At 40.4% G+C, this 21,385-nt stretch overlaps 2 protein-coding genes and 1 non-coding gene across 3 annotated transcripts; 1 reads left to right on the forward strand and 2 right to left on the reverse strand.

The window, feature by feature from the left end:
* Positions 1-11,684: 11,684 nt before the first annotated feature.
* On the reverse strand, positions 11,685-13,714 carry fam43a (family with sequence similarity 43 member A). Its single transcript, XM_044043273.1, has 2 exons — positions 13,649-13,714; positions 11,685-13,533 (listed from the first exon to the last, which is right to left on the reverse strand). Exon 2 carries the CDS (start codon positions 13,511-13,513, stop codon positions 12,473-12,475), a length of 1,041 nt encoding a protein of 346 aa, XP_043899208.1. The 5' UTR covers positions 13,514-13,533; positions 13,649-13,714; the 3' UTR covers positions 11,685-12,472.
* A 1,052-nt stretch (positions 13,715-14,766) lies between these two features.
* On the forward strand, positions 14,767-20,422 carry lsg1 (large 60S subunit nuclear export GTPase 1). Its single transcript, XM_044043216.1, has 14 exons — positions 14,767-15,020; positions 15,310-15,436; positions 15,867-15,987; positions 16,066-16,152; positions 16,268-16,354; positions 16,584-16,644; positions 16,881-17,057; positions 17,261-17,659; positions 18,110-18,211; positions 18,291-18,434; positions 18,835-18,958; positions 19,272-19,351; positions 19,647-19,814; positions 19,951-20,422. Exons 1-14 carry the CDS (start codon positions 14,919-14,921, stop codon positions 20,128-20,130), a joined length of 1,959 nt encoding a protein of 652 aa, XP_043899151.1. The 5' UTR covers positions 14,767-14,918; the 3' UTR covers positions 20,131-20,422.
* A 502-nt stretch (positions 20,423-20,924) lies between these two features.
* On the reverse strand, positions 20,925-20,996 carry trnad-guc. Its single transcript has one exon. It is a non-coding gene; the product is annotated as a tRNA-Asp (tRNA).
* Between the last annotated feature and the right edge of the window lie 389 nt (positions 20,997-21,385).

Consider the following 21,385-nt stretch of genomic DNA (forward strand, 5'->3'; position numbering starts at 1 on the left):
TATTATTCTGCATGCTTCAGTATCGTTTAGAAAACAAGTTTTACGATTTTTTTAACCAACAGGGTGACTATGGCTTTTGGTCCATACTCAAAAATACTTCAGTGTTTTCTAGTTAACATACTTCTTCTTCCTCCTCATCTTCTGTGTCCTGGTATGTATGTGTGTGTGTGAGTGCATGACCTGGTTTATTGACTAGTAGCGCCGATGAATCATCAACTCGTCTGGGTCCCCCTCCTCCTCCTCCTCCTCCTCCTCCCCACCAGCCTCTGTGTCCCCTGCCCTTTAGGGCGGGACAGTCTCGAGCCCAATGTCCAAATTTGCCACAGTTGTAGCAGCTCTCATCTCCAAATCTTGGTCCTCCCCGCTCCGCTCCTCTGCCTCTCCCCCTCCAGCCTCCATGGTTAACATTGCCTCGGAAATGTACATCAGTAAATGTATTAGCATAGGTTTCATCGTCATCACTATTTATGACAAATACTTCACTTACGTTCCTTGTTCCACCTCTCTTGGCTTTCTTTTCTCTCAGTACGTTTTCCGCATGTACTGCATGATCGGTTGTAGTGAGTATCCCAGCTGTCCCAACACCTATTAAGTGCTTCTTAACAAACTGTGAGATCTCGTGCTTCATTCCATTCAGGAATGCATTTTTTAACTGCATATTATATGGACCATTGTCAGCAATGTCCTGTTGCATACCACTGTTTGCTGCGAACACTATTTTTAATCTTTCTAGGTAAATTAACACACCTTCATCTATATTCTGTACACACCGTGCTATTTTGCTATAGTCTGCTCTTCCCTGAAAATGAGTTATTATTCTCTGAATCAAAGCATCAACTCGGATAGTCCATTGAGTGTCCCCATATGGTATGATGACATTGTTGCAGAATGGGTCCCATGTTCCCTTAACCAAGCACCAATCTTGCTTAACGATGCATCTGAGTACTCTTTCTGCCTCTAAGGTGTTCAGTTGGAAACTGTTACATAACCTCAGAATTTGTTCTTTAAAATCTCCTGTATTTTCCTTAGGGTGCGGAATGCCACATGCTGCGTCTTTCACGTCACCCTCTGTCCACGCTCTATATACTCTAATTGTTGCATCCTGTCCATCCCCAGCTCTCGGGTTGGGCATTTCTATCATTGGATACATTTCTTCTCCTTCTACATTTAAAATCACTGACTTCTTTGGAGGAGAGAGTATTGGCATGTTAGGAGGGTCATAAGAATTATACCACTTACCAGATCGTGTTGTTTTTGGATCTTCTATGGTTTTTTCTGTCTGTGTTGGAGCGGAGAGGGTAGGAGCAGAGAGAGGAGGGTGAAGGGCCGAAGCGGAGTCCTGTGCAGGAGGCGGCGGCAGTTGAGGGTTGACGTACGGGGGAGGGTTGAGATGGGGACCCAGAGGCACATAATCATCATCCTCCTGTTTATCTCGGTTGGAGTACAAAACAGGATAAAGTTTATTACTTTTTTTTTCATTTTCTCTTTCCTCTTTCTCCTGTCTTTTCCTTTCTTCATCCTCTCTTTTATCAATTTCTTTTTTACGTCTCACTTCCTTTTCTTTCTGCTTCTGCATTCCTCTTTTTCTTGCTTCTGCCTCATCTAACCATGCCTTTGCCTGTGTGTACCCTTCTTTCTTCTGCCTCTTCTTACTTCCCTTTGACTTTACTTCTATCTTTTCTACCAGTTTTTTACATTCTTCTACCTGTAATTTTCCTCTAAATCCATATTTATTTTCCCATCTTTTTATATATTTTACATTATCTAGTGCCTTTTGGCCCATTCGTTTTGCATCACCTTCATATTGAACCTCGTCAGGTTCACAACAACATTTATAACAACTATTACCATTTCCCATTTTGATATAAAAATTACCTTCAATTTTATTCGTACTTTTATTTTAGAGTTCCTTTTTATTATTATTATTATTATTATTATTATTACTATTATTATTATTATAATAATTATTATTTTATTTTATATATTTTCCCAACTTTTAATCTGGATTATCAGTGTTTGCCTGTTTTTTTTTGTTGTTTTTTTTCCAAATATTGTACATATAATTTCTGTCCAGACTCTAAATTTCTATTTATTTATCTATTCTTGTTTTTAACAATGCATCCACTATCAGGAACAAATCCCAAATAAAATTTGGTATTTTGATTGTCACTGAAAAGGACCAACACTCTGCAGCCTGAGCCTATGCCACCAGGCACATAAAACAACACAAAGCCATGGCGCACACATTAAAACATCACAAAACACAAAACAACACAAGACAACATTTAACACACAACATATATATGTCGACTTTAAAAGAGTTTGTATCCTAAGTTTTCCAATTTTATGCTACATTTTCACTTCAGTAGAAGAATACCATGACTTACAGCTTCTTTCGTTACTGGCACCGCATATTCAACTAACTGTTGTTACTTATTAGCGGAAATTTGATCTATATATTTTACCGGTTTGTCTAAGAGAGTTCTGCTCCCCCAAGTCCCTGACTTGCTTGGGTCCCGGACCCTGACGCCTGTTGTTTTCTCAGCCCTGAGGGATTAGTTTAAACCTTGTCCTTCCAAAGACAGTAATAATTTTAGGTCCCTGCCCTAAATCTAAGAGAGTCCTGCTCCCCCAAGTCCCTGACTTGCTTTTAAATATAAGAGAGTTCTGCTCCCCCAAGTCCCTGACTTGCTTTTAAATCTAAGAGAGTTCTGCTCCCCCAAGTCCCTGACTTGCTTTTTATCTATTTTAAATGAGCTAGGATCGATCCGTTTCTGTACCGGTTTTTTCACTTCAGTAGAAGAATACCATGACTTACAGCTTCTTTCGTTACTGGCACCGCATATTCAAACTTACTGTTGCTACTTTTTATCTGCCGAATTGCTATGCTCAATTTTCACTTCAGTAGAAGAATACCATGACTTACAGCTTCTTTCGTTACTGGCACCGCATATTCAACTAACTGTTGTTACTTTTGAGCCGAATTTGTTTTAAATTTAGAAATGGTTATTTCTTACCCTTTTGAAGATTTGAGTCCCTGACTCAATGTTTGTCTGGCTGATCCGTCTCCCCTCCTTGGTTGGCCCCGTCACTGTCCCACTCTTCACGGAACCTGGCCTCCCTGACCAAACGGAGCTTTAAGAGCCCTGAGGTGGAGGACTTTTAGGAGGATTTATTTTTCTTACCCCCGCCTTGCAAGGTCTTCAGGTCCGCTGATGTGAAGAGAGTTACAGGTATTGGGGCCCCACGTTGGGCGCCAAGTTGTCAAAAGAATTGAGATCCATAGGAAGGAGATCGGAGTCAGCTCAGTGTCCAAACAAGGGTTTAATCTTGTACAAGAGGAGCATTCACAAAGCAACACACACAGGCCAGTTACAAAGTGAAGACTCCCTGTCTTGTAGTAATCGCAAGGTATTTATCTGTCTCAATGGGTCAGCTATCACCCTGCCATAAGGTGCAGACCCCCGCCTCTGTGGGTTTGTTATCACCTTGCCCTCAGTCGCAGACCCATTGTCTCTATTCACAAGTTACTTCAAACAGTTCCTAAAACAATACATATGGTCACTGGCCAAAAGTCGCATCCAACAGTTACATTAACAATACAAAGAGTGAGTGGTCTCAGGTCACATCAACGGTTGCATTGAGCATTTGTCTTCATGTATTACATGAGGTGCATAATTCCCATAACAGTCACAGTGTTTGTTCAAAATATGAACCGGAACGCTCCGGTATCAAACCTCCTGCTCAAACAAAAGCGATGATACATCTATGTATGAGTAAACATTCAAGTGTTGCCTAATTTACGTGTGCAGCATGATTGTGGGTGTTCACCGCAACTGTGTCAAATACAGTACAAACTTACTGAGGCGGATCACGCTGGTGTACAGCTCTCACTTTACATGTCCACCCATGCAGGTCTGACTTCAGAAAGTTTACTTTGTCCTCCTCTGTTATGGTTCCTCGATCCATTTTTAGCCACAGCATTGCAGCTTCTCCAGCGTTAGAGACATTAGCTGAGACACTGACGGTCATTATGCTGTCAGTCCGTTGTGCAGAATATGAGTCACTCAAGAAGGTGTAATCCTTCACTGACTTGATAGTCTGAGATGATATTTTTGAACAGCCATGTGACTTTTGACTCACCGTTACAGACTAAACAGGCTGCATTTCCCCAGTTTTCATTTTAGTGTGGTTCCAGTTTTATTTGTAAGGGGTTTGGAGAGAAACACCATGTGCTTTGCTTTCTTCACAAGGTTCATTCTGATCCTAACCTTTAAGACCTCTTAATCGGGGGGAACAGTCAAAATTGGTAGTAATAATTTTAACATTTTGGTGGGTTTTGATGAGTCACTCTTTATTTCTAGAGCACTTTTAAAAAACAAACCAAGGTTGACCAAAGTGCGCTGAGGAGTTAAAGGCACAGCAACATAAAAGGTATAAAACAAAATCAATGAAAAGAAGAAAGGAAGTAGTAACACATGGCACCCTGTCATCAGTGCCAATTATATCTAGATTACTATGTCGTCCTTGGTGAAGAAATACAAGCAACTCATGAGGTGGCTCTTTTGCCTAGTGTCACTTGTTATATTTTGATTCACCCCTGAAGCTTTGTTTCTGTAATGTCTACCTAATCCCCCCTCTTTCCTCACATCTTTGTTTTTGAAGTAGATTCATGCAATGGCAGGATTAGCACAACACTGTCGCTTAGGTTCACAGATATTCAACTCTCATGGGCACTATAACCTCAGTAAGAGCCATTCTAACTGTGCCCAAAACATGCAAATCTGGTTGAGGTTTATGTTTCCATTTCAGTTTAAATATTGTATTGTTACCATTACAACGCCATTATTTTTGTGACCAACATATCATGGGTATAAATGGGTGGCAGACAGCATCATCCACGAGTGTGTGACTGCACATCTCAGGGCTGTACTGCCAGCGAGACACCAATCCTTTTGATGATATGTTGGCAGAATAATACGAATCAAACATTTGCTTGGGCAAAGCAAAGACTCTGATCCTTTCTCGCAGTCTGTCATTACCAGGCAACAGCATGTCTGCACACAATGCCCTGCACAGAATTGATCTAAATACAGAGGTCTGGATGTATCGGTCCGTGACGAGGTCTCGCTGTAACATACGAAATCAATGGGAAACGACTGGTGCCTCTGAACCTTTTACGTCTCACTAAATATGTCACTGCGGTAAAAAAAAAAAAAAAAACTTAAATAAAGAGGAGGACCCTCAGTGATGTTTGAGGTAATAACATAGTCCACGTCTGGCTTAAAGACCAAACACCCTCAGCATAAAGTGCAGTCTTCAAAGCTCTCATAATAAAATGGCATGCGCCGAGATAACAGCCATTCATAAACTACCAGCCTGGTGCAAAGTAAATAAATATAACTGAGGAATCTTTATTGTAATATCAACCTTTACACCTGTGGGTTATGGTTATCAGGGATGACTACTGTAATGTTATATAAAAGCTCCTCCAAACACTCACAGGGACTCTTAACTCGCACACACAGAACATTTGTGCATCTTGTGACAGAAGTCCAAGGACTGAGGTGGTGGACATTGCATCTGTTTCCTGTCTGTATTTTTGAAACAGGGAAATTACACATGTGGGTTACACCACTGTCTCATTTAAGTAGGACACAGTATCAGGTGAATAAATAAGCCTGATCTCACTTTGCTCAGTGAATGATAAAAATCAAAGAAAACCTGGCCTCTGGGAAAAGTAGCTGTACCTCAAGGGTCTGTCTGCAGGAAAAGTGCCTGATGAGTGAGTCATTAAAAACTGCAAAAAGCCTCACAAATCCAATCATAGATTATGCATTATGTTCAGACAGCCTGTCTGTCAGAGCATCACCCCATGATTTTGTCTCTCCTCTGTTATTATTCCATTTCCTGCCTGTGAACGGAAAGACTGAAATAACCCAGCTGAAATCTATGGCTCTCAGGGGCAAAGCTTTTGTGCTGGAGAAAGCAAGAAGTAGAAAGCAACAGCAGCGTTGGCTGAATGGGACGCTGCAAGATCTAGAGTTTCATGGCCTCATGGGGCTTGGCCCACAGACACGGCTCATTAAATGACCACGCTCTATTGAGACTGACCGGGAAGTGTCGTGTGAGACACTCAGCAGGTATGAAGGGGACATTGTGGGCTGGACTCTTGTCATCTCAGTGCACCGTGATGAAATCTTCTGTAAGAACCTACAACAGCACAAATGTGATGAAGTGAAAAATGGAAAGGTTATCATCCCACGAATCCTCCCATGCATCTCCATTTGTTTGGCAACAATGGTTAATACACTCATTTGACTCACATTTCTGAAATTTGCATGAAATGATGCATTCTTGGTCCCCTGAATTTAAACTGTGGCACCATCAGCAAGTCAACATAGTCCTGTGAAATGATATATTATCCACAAAATGGGTTAGCGTACATTTTGTACAGATATTCATAGTTTTCAGTTGATGGATCATTTTTACTTTTGATCATTGACTTTATTACTTAAGGTTTGCATTTATGATTTTAAATAAAATGTGTTACATGTAAGTTTCTTTTTTTGCTATTATTCACTCACTAGCAAAATGTGTTTCAATGTTTAAGCAATTAATCACCATAAACGAATACAGCATGACATCATAACTTTCTGTAGTGTGCTAACTAACGATCTTCTTTCTTTATTTATTTATTTATGTATGTGTTTGGTGATTTATTGATTCACACATTCACTTCAGGATAAATAATAGTCAATCCGGACACTTTTCTGTGTATTTTTTTACTATTCTATTATGTCACAGTAAAATGCTGTTTTACTGTTTGATTTTATGTTTTATACCTTTTATGTTGCTGTGCCTTTAAATCTGTAAAGCCCAACCTTGGTTGTTTTTTTGTGTTGTTTTGTTTTTTTAAATGTGCTCGAGCAACAAAGTTGACTTGACATGCAAGAGTCAGTGTTCAAACATTATGTTAGCATTTGTGGCTTGGTACCAGATTATAGTTTACAGCTCATTTATATCAGCGTGCTCTTTGGCGGTGCTACACGGTGACGTAGTGGCATGCATTGTTGACTTACATCGAAAAGGCTGCGATCCGAGGGCCTTCCTGTGTGGAGTTTGCATGTTCTCCCCGTTCAGTCCAAAAAATACGCACATAGGTGTGCGAGTGACTGACTGTTCGTCTCTCTATGTTGTCCCTGCGATGGACTGGTGACCTGTCCACTTTGCTCCCTATGTGCGCGCTACAACCCACACATGGGGGATAAAGCAGTAGACAATGAACGAATGAATGTTCCTTGGCAGTTTGGAAGAAGCCAGCGACAGCACATAGTAAAACATAGAAAGTTTCCATACAGAAAAGTACACAGATACAAAACAGAACATTCAGGTCATGACAACCATCAAGTGTAAAAATCAGTGAATGCAGACCTGAGCAGCATTATTCAAAAGTGCTTGTAGAACTGCAGCTCCTTATGTCATTATGCAGGTTATTACAGTCATTTGCGGCACTAACAATGTCAGCTATGCAAATCTGTTTTCGTTGGTTAACATGGTACATGCTGTGTGCTAGTGGCTGTGATGCAGTGTCTAGAAGTGTTGCCTCACAGCAAGAGGGTCACTGTTCAGATCCTGGTTCGACCAAGGGCCGTTCTATGTGTAGTTTTTATGTTTTCCCTGTGTGTGCGTGTGGGTTCTCTCCACGTACTCCGGCTTCCTCCCACAGACCAAAAACATGCGGGTGAATTTAATTAGACGCCGTAAAGTGACTGTAGGTGTGAGTGTATGTGTGAGTGAATGACTGTTGGTCTCTGTATGTGTGGCCCTTCAATGGACTGGTGACCTGTCCAGGATTTACCCTGCCTTCACCTTATGTCAGCTGGGATTGGCTCCAGCTCCTCCACCAGCCTCACGAGGAGGATAAAGTGGTAGAAAATGAATGAATGCTATTTTCAAAAAACCCAACTTACAAGCCCTCAGTGAACAAAATCTCTGACAGTTATCTGAATGTCTTACTGTCCATTATTTTTTATGGGTGACTGTTACCGACAGTTAATTAAAGCATGTCAGTCTTTGCCAACTGAAGTACAGTATCTGTTCCCCACCTCAGCCGGCGCAACACCTCAGAAGACGGTAGCACATGATGTGTTTCTTTTCGCAGGGGAGCGTGAAAACGACTTGTACTTACGCTCGTATACAGAATGCACTTGCATGCATTGACACGCACACAACTCCCAGAGGACGGCTGTCAGATTCAGACTAATGAGAGCTGAGGCTGGCACCGTAATGGCTGTCTTCCTCGCTTTCGGTCTGTCCCTGTTTAGTTCACACTCAGCCATCATCCGAGTAGTGTCATAGGTGGAATCTGACACTGACACTGTCTGACAGTGTGTCTGTTGAGCGCGGAGTCCATACACAGCATCGTGTCATTAAGAAGGCCGATAAAGAGCTCCACAGTTTCACTGCACCTCTATCCCTATGTTAACTGTGAAATTACCTTCAGCAGTGGTTTTTATAATTGAAGAGTGTGTTAATTACACACCTCCACCCTAAAAAATAGCAGTGTTTCATCAATCGCCTTCTCACCTGCTCCCGGGTTCTGAGCCACAGTTGATGTACAGTATCTAATTATGAAAGTATGCTGGGACATGTTTTTCTCTGCTCCCATTCGCAGAGATGTGTTTCTAAGTTTCTTTCACTGTCAAGAGAAGGTCATCATCTGTCTGATTCAACCTCTCTGACATCTCTCATGCAACTGTTGTAATCAGATCCAGGCACACTGACTAATGTTTTCCTAGTGCTCAAAATGTATTTAAAGACAAGCAGATTGTGTAGTGCAAAATGAGCCTGTGTGATGATGATGATCTAGTGAGAGCTCACTGATGAGGACTTGTTGCTTTTTTCCCTTTTTTGTAACAGTGAATGGTCCAGTCTGTAACAGTATAGCCTTAGAATAAGCCTTTTTAGTGTATTTAAGGCAAAAGCCTGTTTTTACAGAGGCCTCCACCTTGTGCTGCTAAGTTTTTACATCATGTTCTCTCAAGCCACTTTGTGAGTTTCACATTTCGAGGGATAAGCTGACTATGAAAACTAAGTACAACGATATCCTTTCTGGTATGCACAGGCCATTGTAATTCCTTGATGTGCTTGGAAATGGGGGGGATGAACAGAGGAGTCCTCAGTATGTTATGGTATGCAGAATCTCACTATATATTTTATAGTTTTACAGTTCACAGCTTATTACAGATTTATTCTATTCTATTTTTATATATAGTATGTATAGTGTGTGTCTTGCTGCATTGTATTCTAGTCTATACTAATTCTTACACACTGGACCTTAAACTAGCCTGTCTTTGTACCCTAGGTGGCACAAAAACAGACAATTTGAGTCAGTGATGGACATTTGTCACTATTTTCCAGTATTTTATGGCCCTAATACTCAAAATTACAATCAGCATGTTGCCAAGTAAGAAATGTTCATCACAGTATTTAACAATGGCTTGAAAACTGAACTTAAATCCTCCTCCCCAGTGACTCACACATGCTTGACAGTAGGTTAAACAAACACCTGAGTATGTGTTCAAAGAAAAGTGAATGTGACATATGAAACTCACAAAGCCTCTCTGCTCTCTCCCTTGGAGGTTGAAACATGTTCTACACCCACTTGTCAGCAACAAACACTTTGGAACATTTATGGGCTTTGTCTGCACATGTGACTGATATCCAGGCAACCTTAGGATACGGCAGGAGCATGATTGCTTATGTGGAGGTGACGCACAAGTAAGCCTGTATAAGAATGTAGGTCAGGGATGAATATCAAATGGATGCTTCATGCAGCCGCATAAAGCAGTAATAGCAGTTCACTGGACTGTTGCTCTGTCTTTATGTCCATGTGGTAGGAGTCCTGGCCGTCCGCTAATTACATTACGCTGGGCATATGCCGATGATGTCATGCTGTCTTCACAGTATGACTTCTGTGAGGCTGCAGCTGGTGCAGGCAACACACCAGACCACATGAGGAGGCGAAACGAACTCTGTGGGCTCCTCTATTGCTATTTCAGCTCACATGGTTGAAATATGACAGTGTGTGTTCTTGTATTTGTGGCTTTGTGGGGACCATAAATCGTATAAACCATAGGGAGTGAGGACATTTTGGCTGGCCCCTCACATCTTTTAAGGGCTTTTTGAGGATTAAGACCTGCTTTCAGGGCTAGGGTTAGATTGGGTTTATGTTAGGGTAAAAGTAAGGGTTAGGCATTTTAGTTAGTGTGGTTAGTGTAAGGGGCGAGGGAATGCATTATGTCTATGAGTGTCCACACAAATAATGCAAAACCAGCGTGTGTGTGTGTGTCTGTGTGTGTGTGTACATGCCTGTACTCAGTAGTAGGCAGTGAGGAAACATTTTGAATGTTGTCTTGTGGATGTTAAGACTTGGTTTTAGGGTTAGGGTAAGGGACTGGGGAATGTATTATGTCTATCAGTGTCCTCAGTAAGCGCGCTGTACAAGAATGTGTGTGTGTGTGATTCCTGGACTGCATCACTTCATAATGAGCCACTATGAATGGTTTCATAGGATTCATCAACCACTGGCTGAAGTACAGTACACAGTACACTGACCTCATTCTAAATCAATGGCGAGATTGTCTTTGTTTTCATTGAACATCTCAGTGTGGCAAATAGGATTGTGCCAGCTGGTGAAAACTAGATAGAGATAACTATCCTCAGATCCACCTCCTCTGGGCAACAGCAAAACCTCTTTTCTGCCTCCTCATGCTCTGTTCCAGCTGTTAAAGAGTGTCGCATCGATGCTGCTGGTATTATCAAATATATGAGTGTCTCTGGAGGGACATCTCCACATCCTGTTTACTCGAATCAGAAGGTGTAGCTTTGACAGGCTGACACACAAAACCAATGGTTTCTATGTAAATCAGTATGTCAATATTATTGTGTTTGAGTTGAACTACAACTATATTTTCCGGAGACACATAACTTGGAAGAAAAGACATGTGCAACGGTCTGTTGCTGTGTGTGAAACAAGTTACAGGTTGTTGATTTTTAGATCAGAAGAAATGGTCACAGTGTAACTCGCTCACCAACCAGAAGTCTGTGTGCTGGTGGTGTTTATTTGCACCTGTGGTTGTGTAGCGTGAACAAAGTTGCTTTTTCATGTTAGAGCTGTTATTATGATGAACACCACCCGTGATGTAATTCTTTCTGATTCCAATAAACAGGGCAAATGGGGAATGATTATAACTGTAGTCACATCGAAACACACGTGTCATTGCAAACCAATAGTATTTGGTAGGTTCTTAAATATATCCGGTGTGTTTGCTGCTGTGTCATTAAAAGGATCCATAATGTTCTAAAAGCTTGTGCTTGTGGTGACGTCCTCTTGTGACCTGGCTTCCCTGAGGCTCGTCACAATGAATGAGCCTTCAGTACCTTAATTGAATAACTTTTATAGCCTGTTCCCTGAAAATTGGTTAAATAAAGAGTAAAGACCCGGCCAATGCCCACTAAAAAACAGATACACCCCATGTAATGCAGACAGTAGACATATAGTGCCAATTGTGTATCTAATTTAAAATTGTGTATTTATCAGTAAATGTAACTTCAATGTTAAGATGGCCACTTGTTTTGCCATAAAAAAAAATCTATGTATAGACTTCAACACCTTTAAATGATTTCAGTTGTTTTATTGATAATTCTTTGAGGTTCACATAACAAACCACATTTTTAAATCCTTTAAAAAATAACATATTTATACTTTAAACATCTTACTTTACATCATAGTACACAACAGTGTTTTTCTCTTTTGCACAGCAAAGATATGACATTTATGTTTCAGACAACATACCAACAAACAAATAGTCAACATAATACTTAAATGAATCCCACAACAGTGCAAATTAAGATAAATGAACAGGCTGTTACAAAAGGGTTGTGTCGGAGAAATTAAGGATGCCTCTATAAAACAAAACAAAACACTTGACCACTTTGGGGAAAACATGTTTCAAAAATGGAATGTTTTGGATCATAGCAAGCAATGTTCAAAAGACAAATGCATTTTTCACAAGAGAAAAAACTTTTAGATAAACAAGCTTGAAGCAAATCCTCTTAAATAAAAGAGATGGAATTGGTGCTGTGCCTCCTAAGGCGCACTGGGATTTTGTCTGTTCAATCTGTTATGCCTCAAATGGACATGCACTCGTTTTTTTCCTGTTTTTTCCTGCTGTGGTGACACATTTTCTTAATGTCATTTAGTAGCCTGATTGTATGTCTGTTCTCAATAAGTCCCAGAACAACAAATGTTCTTTTGTGGATAAACTGAAGCCGCAGATTAGACAAACTCTCCGACACAATGTTGACAACCGAGGAAATGCCTCTTGTGGAGACATCATGGCTCGAAAAAAAACAACAAAAAACAACTGTGCGTCAGAGGCACACAGACATGCCTAAATTTAATTATTCAGGCAATTTCCTGCACCTTCACCTCTGCAAACCCATTAGTGAGCAGAGGGGGCTCCTGGTTGCTCTCTATGGAGGATTCACTCCCTGTGCTCTCTCCAGAGAGAAGTCTGGTTACTCGAAGATCAGCTTTCAGTGTCTGCACATCATTTCCTATGCTCATCTCTCCCAGGTCATTAATTATCTGAGTCAACTCCTGTTTACCATTGGTAACACAGTCATCGTCCGTGTCCAGAATGTCCTCACACTCAAAGTGCATTGCTTTCTCCTCCTCCTCCTCTCCAACTAAGTCCTCTGTGATGGAGCCCAGCTTGGGTGCACTGCGACTGCGTTCCACAGGGGGTTTGTAGTAACACTGTCCGTTTAGTAGCTTTCTGATGGGGACCAGTGGAATGGTCTGCTCTCCTATAAGCTGCTGCTGTTGGTGTCTGGCATCGTCTCTCCGTTTTAGTCGTTTGAACTCAGCCAGAGCTGTGGCCGAGGTCTGGTACAGAAGCAGTGCCATGGCCTTTGCCTTCTCCGGCTTGGACACCAGCACCGCATGGCAGCGCAGCATCACAGCCTTGTGCTTCATCTCGTGCCTGTAAATCCAAGCAAAAATCTTGGGTAGCCGTGGGTCTGCGACGCAGTAGGTAATCCGGTGCAGCAAGTACAAGTGTCCCGGCCTCTTGGCCTTGTCGTCCACGTGCACCATCCTGATGCCCTGATGGCTGATGGTCAGCCTCATCTTGGTGCCATTCTTGCCCATCTCACTTTTGCCCCAGATCTTGCTCACGGCCACATCTGTGCAGCCGTCCCCTTTAGATTGGATGGTGGTGGCATTCCCCAGGTAGAGCACGGTGTATGTGGGGTCCTCACTGGTAATCTTCACCTTTTTCCTCTTTGACTTGAACATGTTGCCCACCCTGTTGAGCGCACTCTCAGGGCAGGACTTGGCAAATGAGGTGAGTGCAGAATAATTGAGACTCACCGCATACCCTTTCTGCTTGGACTGCTTGTCTTCCTCAATCAGATCGAACTTATTCTTCTTCCAAGGCAGCATTTTATAGCTGGTTGCAGTCTCTGAGAGAGAAAGGAAAACACTTTTTTATTAGGCTACTTCTAAATCCCACAAGTGTTTTCTGCCTGTCACGTCATCTATGAGCTATTCTAGAGAAGTGAACGCAGAACACCGTACTTCATAAGTCCAGCCTCTACAGTGCTCTTGTCCATAGTGGAGGATCCTGTTTCAATTCATGTGGTAGCAAATAGAGTGTGCTCTGCGGAGTGAAGCTCAGCGGTTTATATACACAGGGACAAACCATTACAGTGCCAGCGTAGGGGGGGATAAACCAAATGACTGTGGACTTGTGTAGGAATAGATTTTTTTGAAAATTATTTTTACTACTGCAGTACATATGAAGTCCGATGATTTATTTTATTATTATAATCATTATAATTAAAACCTATACGAGGCACAAACACTGTGCAGACAAGTTAAATGGACACTGTGCAGTGTAGTTAAAATGTATTGTACACAGGGGGGTTGTAGTCCGTTTATGTATTGTAGTAGTGTAGTTAAAATGTATTGTAGAAAAATCGACATAAATAGTTTTAGCTTGCATGTCATATTCATATGAGTTTATTCTCAGATATAAATAGAACAAGTAAATATCATTCATTGTGTTCTCATTCTCTAAAATGAAATTAAAGCAACAAGAGGTTACTGTATCACCATAGTAACGCAGTGCGCGCGTGCAAAATTCCCTAATTCTTCACATGGCCTTTCGTGGAAAAAATTTCATTTCTTTATATGAGCTCAATATGTGGGCATACGAGACACCCTGTTGTTTAGGGGGCTGTTTGATGCTGCCATCTATTGGTTCACATACGCTATGTGTTTTGTACTTTCCTCTGCACGTTTGTGTAATAATGGATGGTTTTATTAGTAACTCCGCACTACGTTGAGCTTATGGATATTGTTTTATAACTACACACTATATTTAGGAGGTTTGTCTTGACATTTATTTGAAACGTGAACCTGTTGGGCGTGATTCTGTTGGGCGGGCGGAACGTTGATTCGGCACTATCCTCCATTTTCTCCAGGACACATTTAATAAGCGGACAAGTGGACTGTACCATAAATACGTTGCCTTGAATTCTTACACATATGATGTTATTTTGAGGTATTGTTGATTTAATACTGAGTTAGGATACTTGATAGAACAAATATTAAAATATAAAAACATTATATCTATATACAATATTATATATATAGGAGTAGTTGTCATATATTAGACAGGATTTGTGTCTTCCTCGATTGGTTTGACCCACCTCCGGTTCTTACGACAACAACGTAGTGCACAAACTGCACATGGGGAGCAGTAGTTAATGAAACATACAGTAGTTTTGTTGCCTTCGGATTTTTTTCTAAATAATTTTGAACTTGTAAATCAGACGTTATTATTATGGGTAAGAAAAAGGCTGGCGGAGGAGGCGTCGGACTTGGCAGATCTTTGATAAAGGAGAGACTCCAGGCAGGCCGAGGAAAGAAGAGGGGCGACTCATGGGTATGAAACAGAACATCTACTGTACTTTTTATTAAACATGCTTGAAGCTGATAACAGATGATAGTTGTCGCACTCTTCGTAATATACTTTTAAGTCGCTAAATGTGTCATTTTCTCATCAAGAAAGTGAAGCTAATAAATGAATACGTGCTCTAACAAATGTGTTTTTGTGCTAAATCCGTCATAGAATTAAATAATGTCTTAAAAGATTTAAGCTTGACAAATCATTTTGGGATTATGTATTTCAAAACAACAGTAAAAATAATTTGACCTGTATTTCCACCTTCCAGCTCCACACCAGTGAGCTGAATGACGGCTACGACTGGGGACGTCTGAACCTGCAGTCAGTGACAGAACAGAGTTCCATGGATGACTTTCTGGCAACTGCCGAATTGGCAGGAACAGAGTTCGTTGCAGGTGTGTTGTATCTCACCTAAATCTTTGCTTGTTTAGTGTGTCCAACGATTGTACAACCAGTGCACAATTGTGCATACAACAACTAGTTTGAGTAAATAGCTGTCATCTGTCATACATTTGCTCCTTGACTCTTTCTTTTATCTCAACCGCTTTCCCCACCGACATCGTCTCTCTCCCTCATTTTCTCATTTCACCCCATCCTGCTGATGCAAATGTCCGGAGATTTCTTTCTGTTAAAAGGTTTATTTTCTCTCTCCACTGATGCCAAACTGTTGACTTTCTCTTTCACACTATCATGTTTACTATGTATAGTGTCTGATTTGGTGGTTTTCATATAAAATCGATTTTACTCGATCCCACATATAAATTAATACTGCATCTTAATCGTTTGGTTCTACTTTTGCTTCTTACTGTTTCTTTGTTTTCTTAGAAAAACTCAACATCAAGTTTGTGCCAGCGGAATCTAGAGCAGGCCTGTTAACAGCTGAGGAGAAAACCAGACTGAAGAAGCTGCATGAGGACAACAAGCATTTCCTTAGGATTCCGCGACGGTAAGCACATGACATATTTTAAAACATTTAAGAATATTTAGAATTTGTGTTAAGTGTTTTGTGTCTCATTGTTTTCAGCCCGCACTGGGATGAAAGTACCAGTTCTGATGCTCTTCAGCAGGCAGAGAAAGACAGCTTCTTGGAGTGGCGACGAGAGCTTGCACAGTGTGTATAATTCTGTAATTTCAGTCACCTTTGCTTTTTTTGAAGAACGGCTTTAGCCGTTGTAGTTCTTTGAAATGTGAAAGATATCACACTTGAACAAGTGTTGTTTTCAAAGGCTGGAAGAAGAACAGAAGCTAATTCTCACCCCATTTGAGAGGAATCTGGAGTTCTGGAGACAGCTGTGGAGAGTGATTGAGAGAAGGTAAAAGCAAAATCCGTACAGCTGCATTTCACCCTGTTCTTGAAAGAGCTCTGTGGGGGTGAATCATATCTTAATTGTGGTAATGCTAAAGCCATACAACTGTGATGTACTTCAGTTTTTTCAAGGAAATCATAGTTAATTTAATTTCACCAAAATTCTTCATACCTGCAGCACGTCAGATCTTTTGATGTGACAATTAAGGAAAATCCATTGTTTTGTTTTCTTTTAGTGATGTTGTCGTTCAGATTGTTGATGCCAGAAATCCTTTGCTGTTCCGATGTCCTGACCTGGTAAGAAACATTTTTTTTAATTTAATATAATATAATATAATATAATGAGTTCCAGTTACCTGTTTCAGTTTCAGAATGAATGTTGACTCACTCACTTTAATGACGTCATCTTAACTAATCTCATTAATACCTGTGAAAAATCTACTCTGAAAAGGGCCTGTAAATAGCAGAAATGCGATATCTATTTGAACATCTCTCTTGTATTCTATAGATTAATTTTTTTTCTGTGCTTGCAGGAGTTGTATGTGAAAGAGGTATCGGAGAATAAGGTGAACATGGTGTTGGTGAACAAGGCCGACCTGTTAACTAGACAGCAGAGGAAATTGTGGGCCAAATACTTTGAGAAAGAGGGGCTGAGGGCAGTTTTCTGGTCTGCTCTGGCTGAGGCCAACAGGCTTGATGCTGAGGAAAAGGTGAGGACATGGGGGGTTGATGAGTTTGTTCACTGCATGTGTTATTTGTCATTCCTTAAGAGCAGATAACACATTCATAGTGCATAGGTTTTTATTGTGTAATATAAAACTGTTATGAAAGAACCCATATGAAGAGGAATTCATCGTGTAAAGACGTACTGCTGATGCTAATCCAGAATTAAAGTGAACTTCTCTGATCACAGGGCATGGAGGTGGAGGATCCGGAGGGTGGAGAGAGTGACGCAGAAGATGAAGTAAAGCCAGACAATGACAACCCGAGCCTCATGGGGGCAGATAGAGAAGAGGAAGTGAGGGCGGAGGAGGAGGATGAGGATGAGGATGAAGAGGAGGAGGAGGAGGAGGAAGGAGAGCAGAGTGCTACAGATGATGAGCAGCAGGAAAAGATAATTGTAGACGAGGAGGAGTGGTACACCTGCTCAGAAGATGAAGAAGAGGGTAAAGAGGAACGGACTGTTGGTTCGTCCAGTGAATCCTTATTCCACAACTCCAGCCGTCTGCTGCATAAGGATGAGCTGCTGGACGTGTTTAGAGCTGTTCACAACAGACCGAGGTGTAAAGAAGGACAACTGACAGTTGGACTGGTGGGTAAACGGTCTTTCTCTGATGTGTAGTAGTCATAGTGGTTTGTTTTCACCATGGCACATAAATATTGTCCTACTTGACAGTAATTTCTACATAATTCTTTACATGTTACTGAAAAGTAATTTATTATACATATTATATGCTGACGATAGCAGTAGCTCTATTTTTATATCACAATATTTGAAAACATAATGTTGGAAATGTTCAGTCTCAAAGTAATCTATAGACTTTGCACCACTTAAAATATAATACCACAAAGACAGGTAGGTAGATCATACTGTGCATCCAAAGTGCATCAGTGTCATACATGGCACTATAATTCTTAAATAGAAAGTGACCTTCTGTGTCACCCTTGTACATTTTCTTTGCTCCTTTTATCATATATTGTTATGATTCACCAGAAAAGTATGACGTAAATAATGTTAGTTCATTGTTTATGATTTAAATAGGTTGGTTATCCTAATGTGGGGAAGAGTTCCACCATCAACACTATTCTGAGGAACAAAAAGGTGTCTGTTTCTGCCACTCCTGGACACACAAAGCACTTTCAGGTACAGAACTCTAAACCTTTTAATATTCATTTATGTCCTACGTCAACAGAAAGCCCAAAGTGTGATTGCTTTTTGACAGACCCTGTATGTGGAGCCAGGCCTGTGCCTTTGTGACTGTCCTGGTCTGGTCATGCCCTCCTTTGTCTCTACTAAAGCTGAGATGATCTGCTCGGGGATCCTGCCCATTGATCAGATGAGAGATCACGTTCCTGCAGCTTCTCTTATATCCTTTGTATACTGTAGGCACAGAAGTTGCAGAATAGAAAAACAGCTTTTACTTTAAGGAAACCAGTGCTGATTACGTTCATAAGCTTTCAGTTAAAGCTGTAATGCTTATTGTCAAATGAGTTCACACGGTTCTAATTAAAGCCTATCAGCTCCAGACAACTCTGTCTATATTATTAAATGAATTGCCAATTTTTCTCATAATTGATTTGAGTTTGACAATTACGATTCTCTCTATTTTTCATCTTCTTAATTAAGATTTATTTGCTCTGTATAACAAAGAAATGATAAAAACGGAATAATTTTGGTTTGTGGACAAACCAAGACCTTTGAAAACATCAGATAGTTTGCAGTAATCCCACTAATAAATAAAATAAAGTCCTTAACAGACATGATACGTGTGCCAGTCCATCCCTCGTCACGTGTTAGAAGGCACCTATGGCATAAACATAATCCGACCACGAGAAGATGAAGATCCCGACAGACCCCCGTCTTCTGAGGAGATGCTGATGGCATATGGATGTGAGAGACTACCAGATTAATTACTAACAGGCCAACAGTTGTCAGCATATAACTGAGGCTACAGGTGGTTTGTGCCAATGATTATGAAAACATGTAGTAGCAGTGAACCAAAAGTAATGCCTTTGCACAAGCACATTAAGAGGTAACACATACAGTTTTGAATGTTCTACCTCGGATCTGTGGATTATTTAACTGTTGATGAAGTGTTCCTTTGGGGAAGATTATCACAATTATTTATTCATTTCAGATCCTGTATTTGAATGTTAGGAAAGCAACAAGCTAAGAACTAATTAAAATGTTATTTTTGTTTCAGACATGAGAGGTTTTATGACGGCACATGGACAGCCCGATCAGCCCAGGTCAGCCCGGTACATTCTGAAGGATTATGTTAATGTAAGTGCCAGACCCAGGTTTGAGTTGCATGTAAATTTTATAGACAGATTTCCAATTTTGGAGAATAAGAATGCTGTGGATGAATGGGGCATAAGAGACTTTCTGTACATTTTTTATTGTACTGTATATCATTATATCAACTCTATTGACCTTTAAATGCATTATATGTTGATCTACTGTGTTTCGGGCTTATGTTTAAAATACAGTGGGGCCTTTATCCCTATAGCTGTATCATGTTACATGAGTACTAGTTCCACCAATCTTATATTAACCAAACAATGTTGCCTCCTTTCAGGGAAAACTTCTCTACTGTCATCCTCCTCCTCATATTAATGCTGAGGACTTCCAGCCACAGCACAACAAATTCCTAAAAAAAGATTCAGACTGTGACTTTTCTTCTACCAAAAAACAACAGAAAATACAGAGGATTGAAAATCCGGTTGACACAAACTTCTTCCATCAGGTAGGGTACATCTGCCATCTTCTTAAGAATAAGAAAAATGCATGAGTGAAATATTGTATTGTCACAAATTTAACATTTATGTGGCAGTAGGAGAGAGGCTGTTAATCGTAAGCATGCGTTTCATCCCTGTCTTTAGGAGAACGTGCGGGCACTCTCCAGGGGGGTTCAGTCTGTCATGGGTTACAAACCAGGCAGTGGACCCGTCGCCCCAGGTAACGCAGGATCTGAGGTTGTGCCTGGCAAACCCTGGAAAAAACACGGCAACCGGAACAAGAAGGAGAAAGTACGCAGGCTTAACAAACATATGGATGCCTAAATATACAATATTAAAAAAAGCAGGAAAAACAATCTACAGTTCACATGTGATTCCAAGGGAATTAAAACTGTTGTGATGTTAGCTAATGAAGTTCATGATTTACTGCTCTGATTCAAAGATCATGTCAGTGAAATACATCTTATCATTTTTGTCACCACTTGTATATCCGATCTATTTACCTAGATCTATATCATGTCTCAATAACTTATTGTACATTGGATACTGTTTTTCACCACCTACTATTTTGACAAATGTAATCAAAATGGATAATAGAATAAACTGTTTAACACAACTGCTTGTCAGTGCTGCTCCTCCTAATTATTAATTATGTACATGTGGGTTTCCAAGAGCAAATGCATGCATGGGTGTTTTTATTTGAAGCACATCAGCTGGAGCTGCAGGAGTAGAAATTATCTCTTTATTTTTCAACAGACATTTAGTTATCTTCATGGGCACTGTTTAAATTGGTGGTAGAAGTTATTTATGAAAGGAAATATATATATATTATTTCCATGATTTGATGACGATTCTGTAGTAAACAAGTGAGGGTAGTGTTCTCTGTGATTTAGTGCTATGTTGGACTTTGATATATTGCCTTTGTTGTTTTCTGTAATGCAGAAAGTTGTTGCACTCTGGGAATCGAACCCTGTGACAGTCTTTCCAGGGGAAATGGAGAATGGAGAAACGGAATTTATTCATGCAGTTATTTATTTACTTAGTCCTGTATTCATTTATATATTTATTCATAAGTCAGGTTTCGTCCACCATAGTTGCACACCTGTAAACTAAATGTACTCCCCGTCGGGGAATCGAACCCCGGTCTTCCGCGTGACAGGCGGAGATACTGTTCACTATACTAACGAGGACTGTGGAAAAGTTTATTGTAGCCACATGGTGGCACTGTTGCAAATAAGCAGTGTCAGGTTTTAGGTTTTTTCTCGGTTGGCATAACACAACAAACTGCGGAAGTTTATTTATCAAAATACATTTTCGAACTATGAAGACATTATAACCGATTACATGTATTAGTAGTACAACACATACAAGTAGAAGCTGAAAGAAAAATATGTATATTCATGGGGATTTTAGTACCATTTAAGTTGCAGGAAATATATGTATTTTAACAACAATAATTAATATTTCCGTGATATATTATAATTCTGTAGTATACAGTGGTCGACTTTCTGTCTAATTTTGTACAATGTTGGACACTCGCATAACCTATCTAACAACACATATTGTTATTTTCTATTAT

Source organism: Solea senegalensis, linkage group LG14 (genome assembly GCF_019176455.1).
Source record: "Solea senegalensis isolate Sse05_10M linkage group LG14, IFAPA_SoseM_1, whole genome shotgun sequence".
NCBI lineage: Eukaryota > Metazoa > Chordata > Actinopteri > Pleuronectiformes > Soleidae > Solea > Solea senegalensis.

Excerpts from the sequence above, each read along its gene's own strand:
- fam43a (XM_044043273.1), bottom strand. The coding sequence starts at position 13,513 with ATGCTGCCTTGGAAGAAGAATAAGTTCGATCTGATTGAGGAAGACAAG.
- lsg1 (XM_044043216.1), top strand. The coding sequence starts at position 14,919 with ATGGGTAAGAAAAAGGCTGGCGGAGGAGGCGTCGGACTTGGCAGATCT. Across the intron at positions 16,355-16,583 it reads TGGAGAGTGATTGAGAGAAG|TGATGTTGTCGTTCAGATTG; the intron begins GTAAAAGCAAAA and ends GTTTTCTTTTAG. Across the intron at positions 17,660-18,109 it reads GACAACTGACAGTTGGACTG|GTTGGTTATCCTAATGTGGG; the intron begins GTGGGTAAACGG and ends TGATTTAAATAG.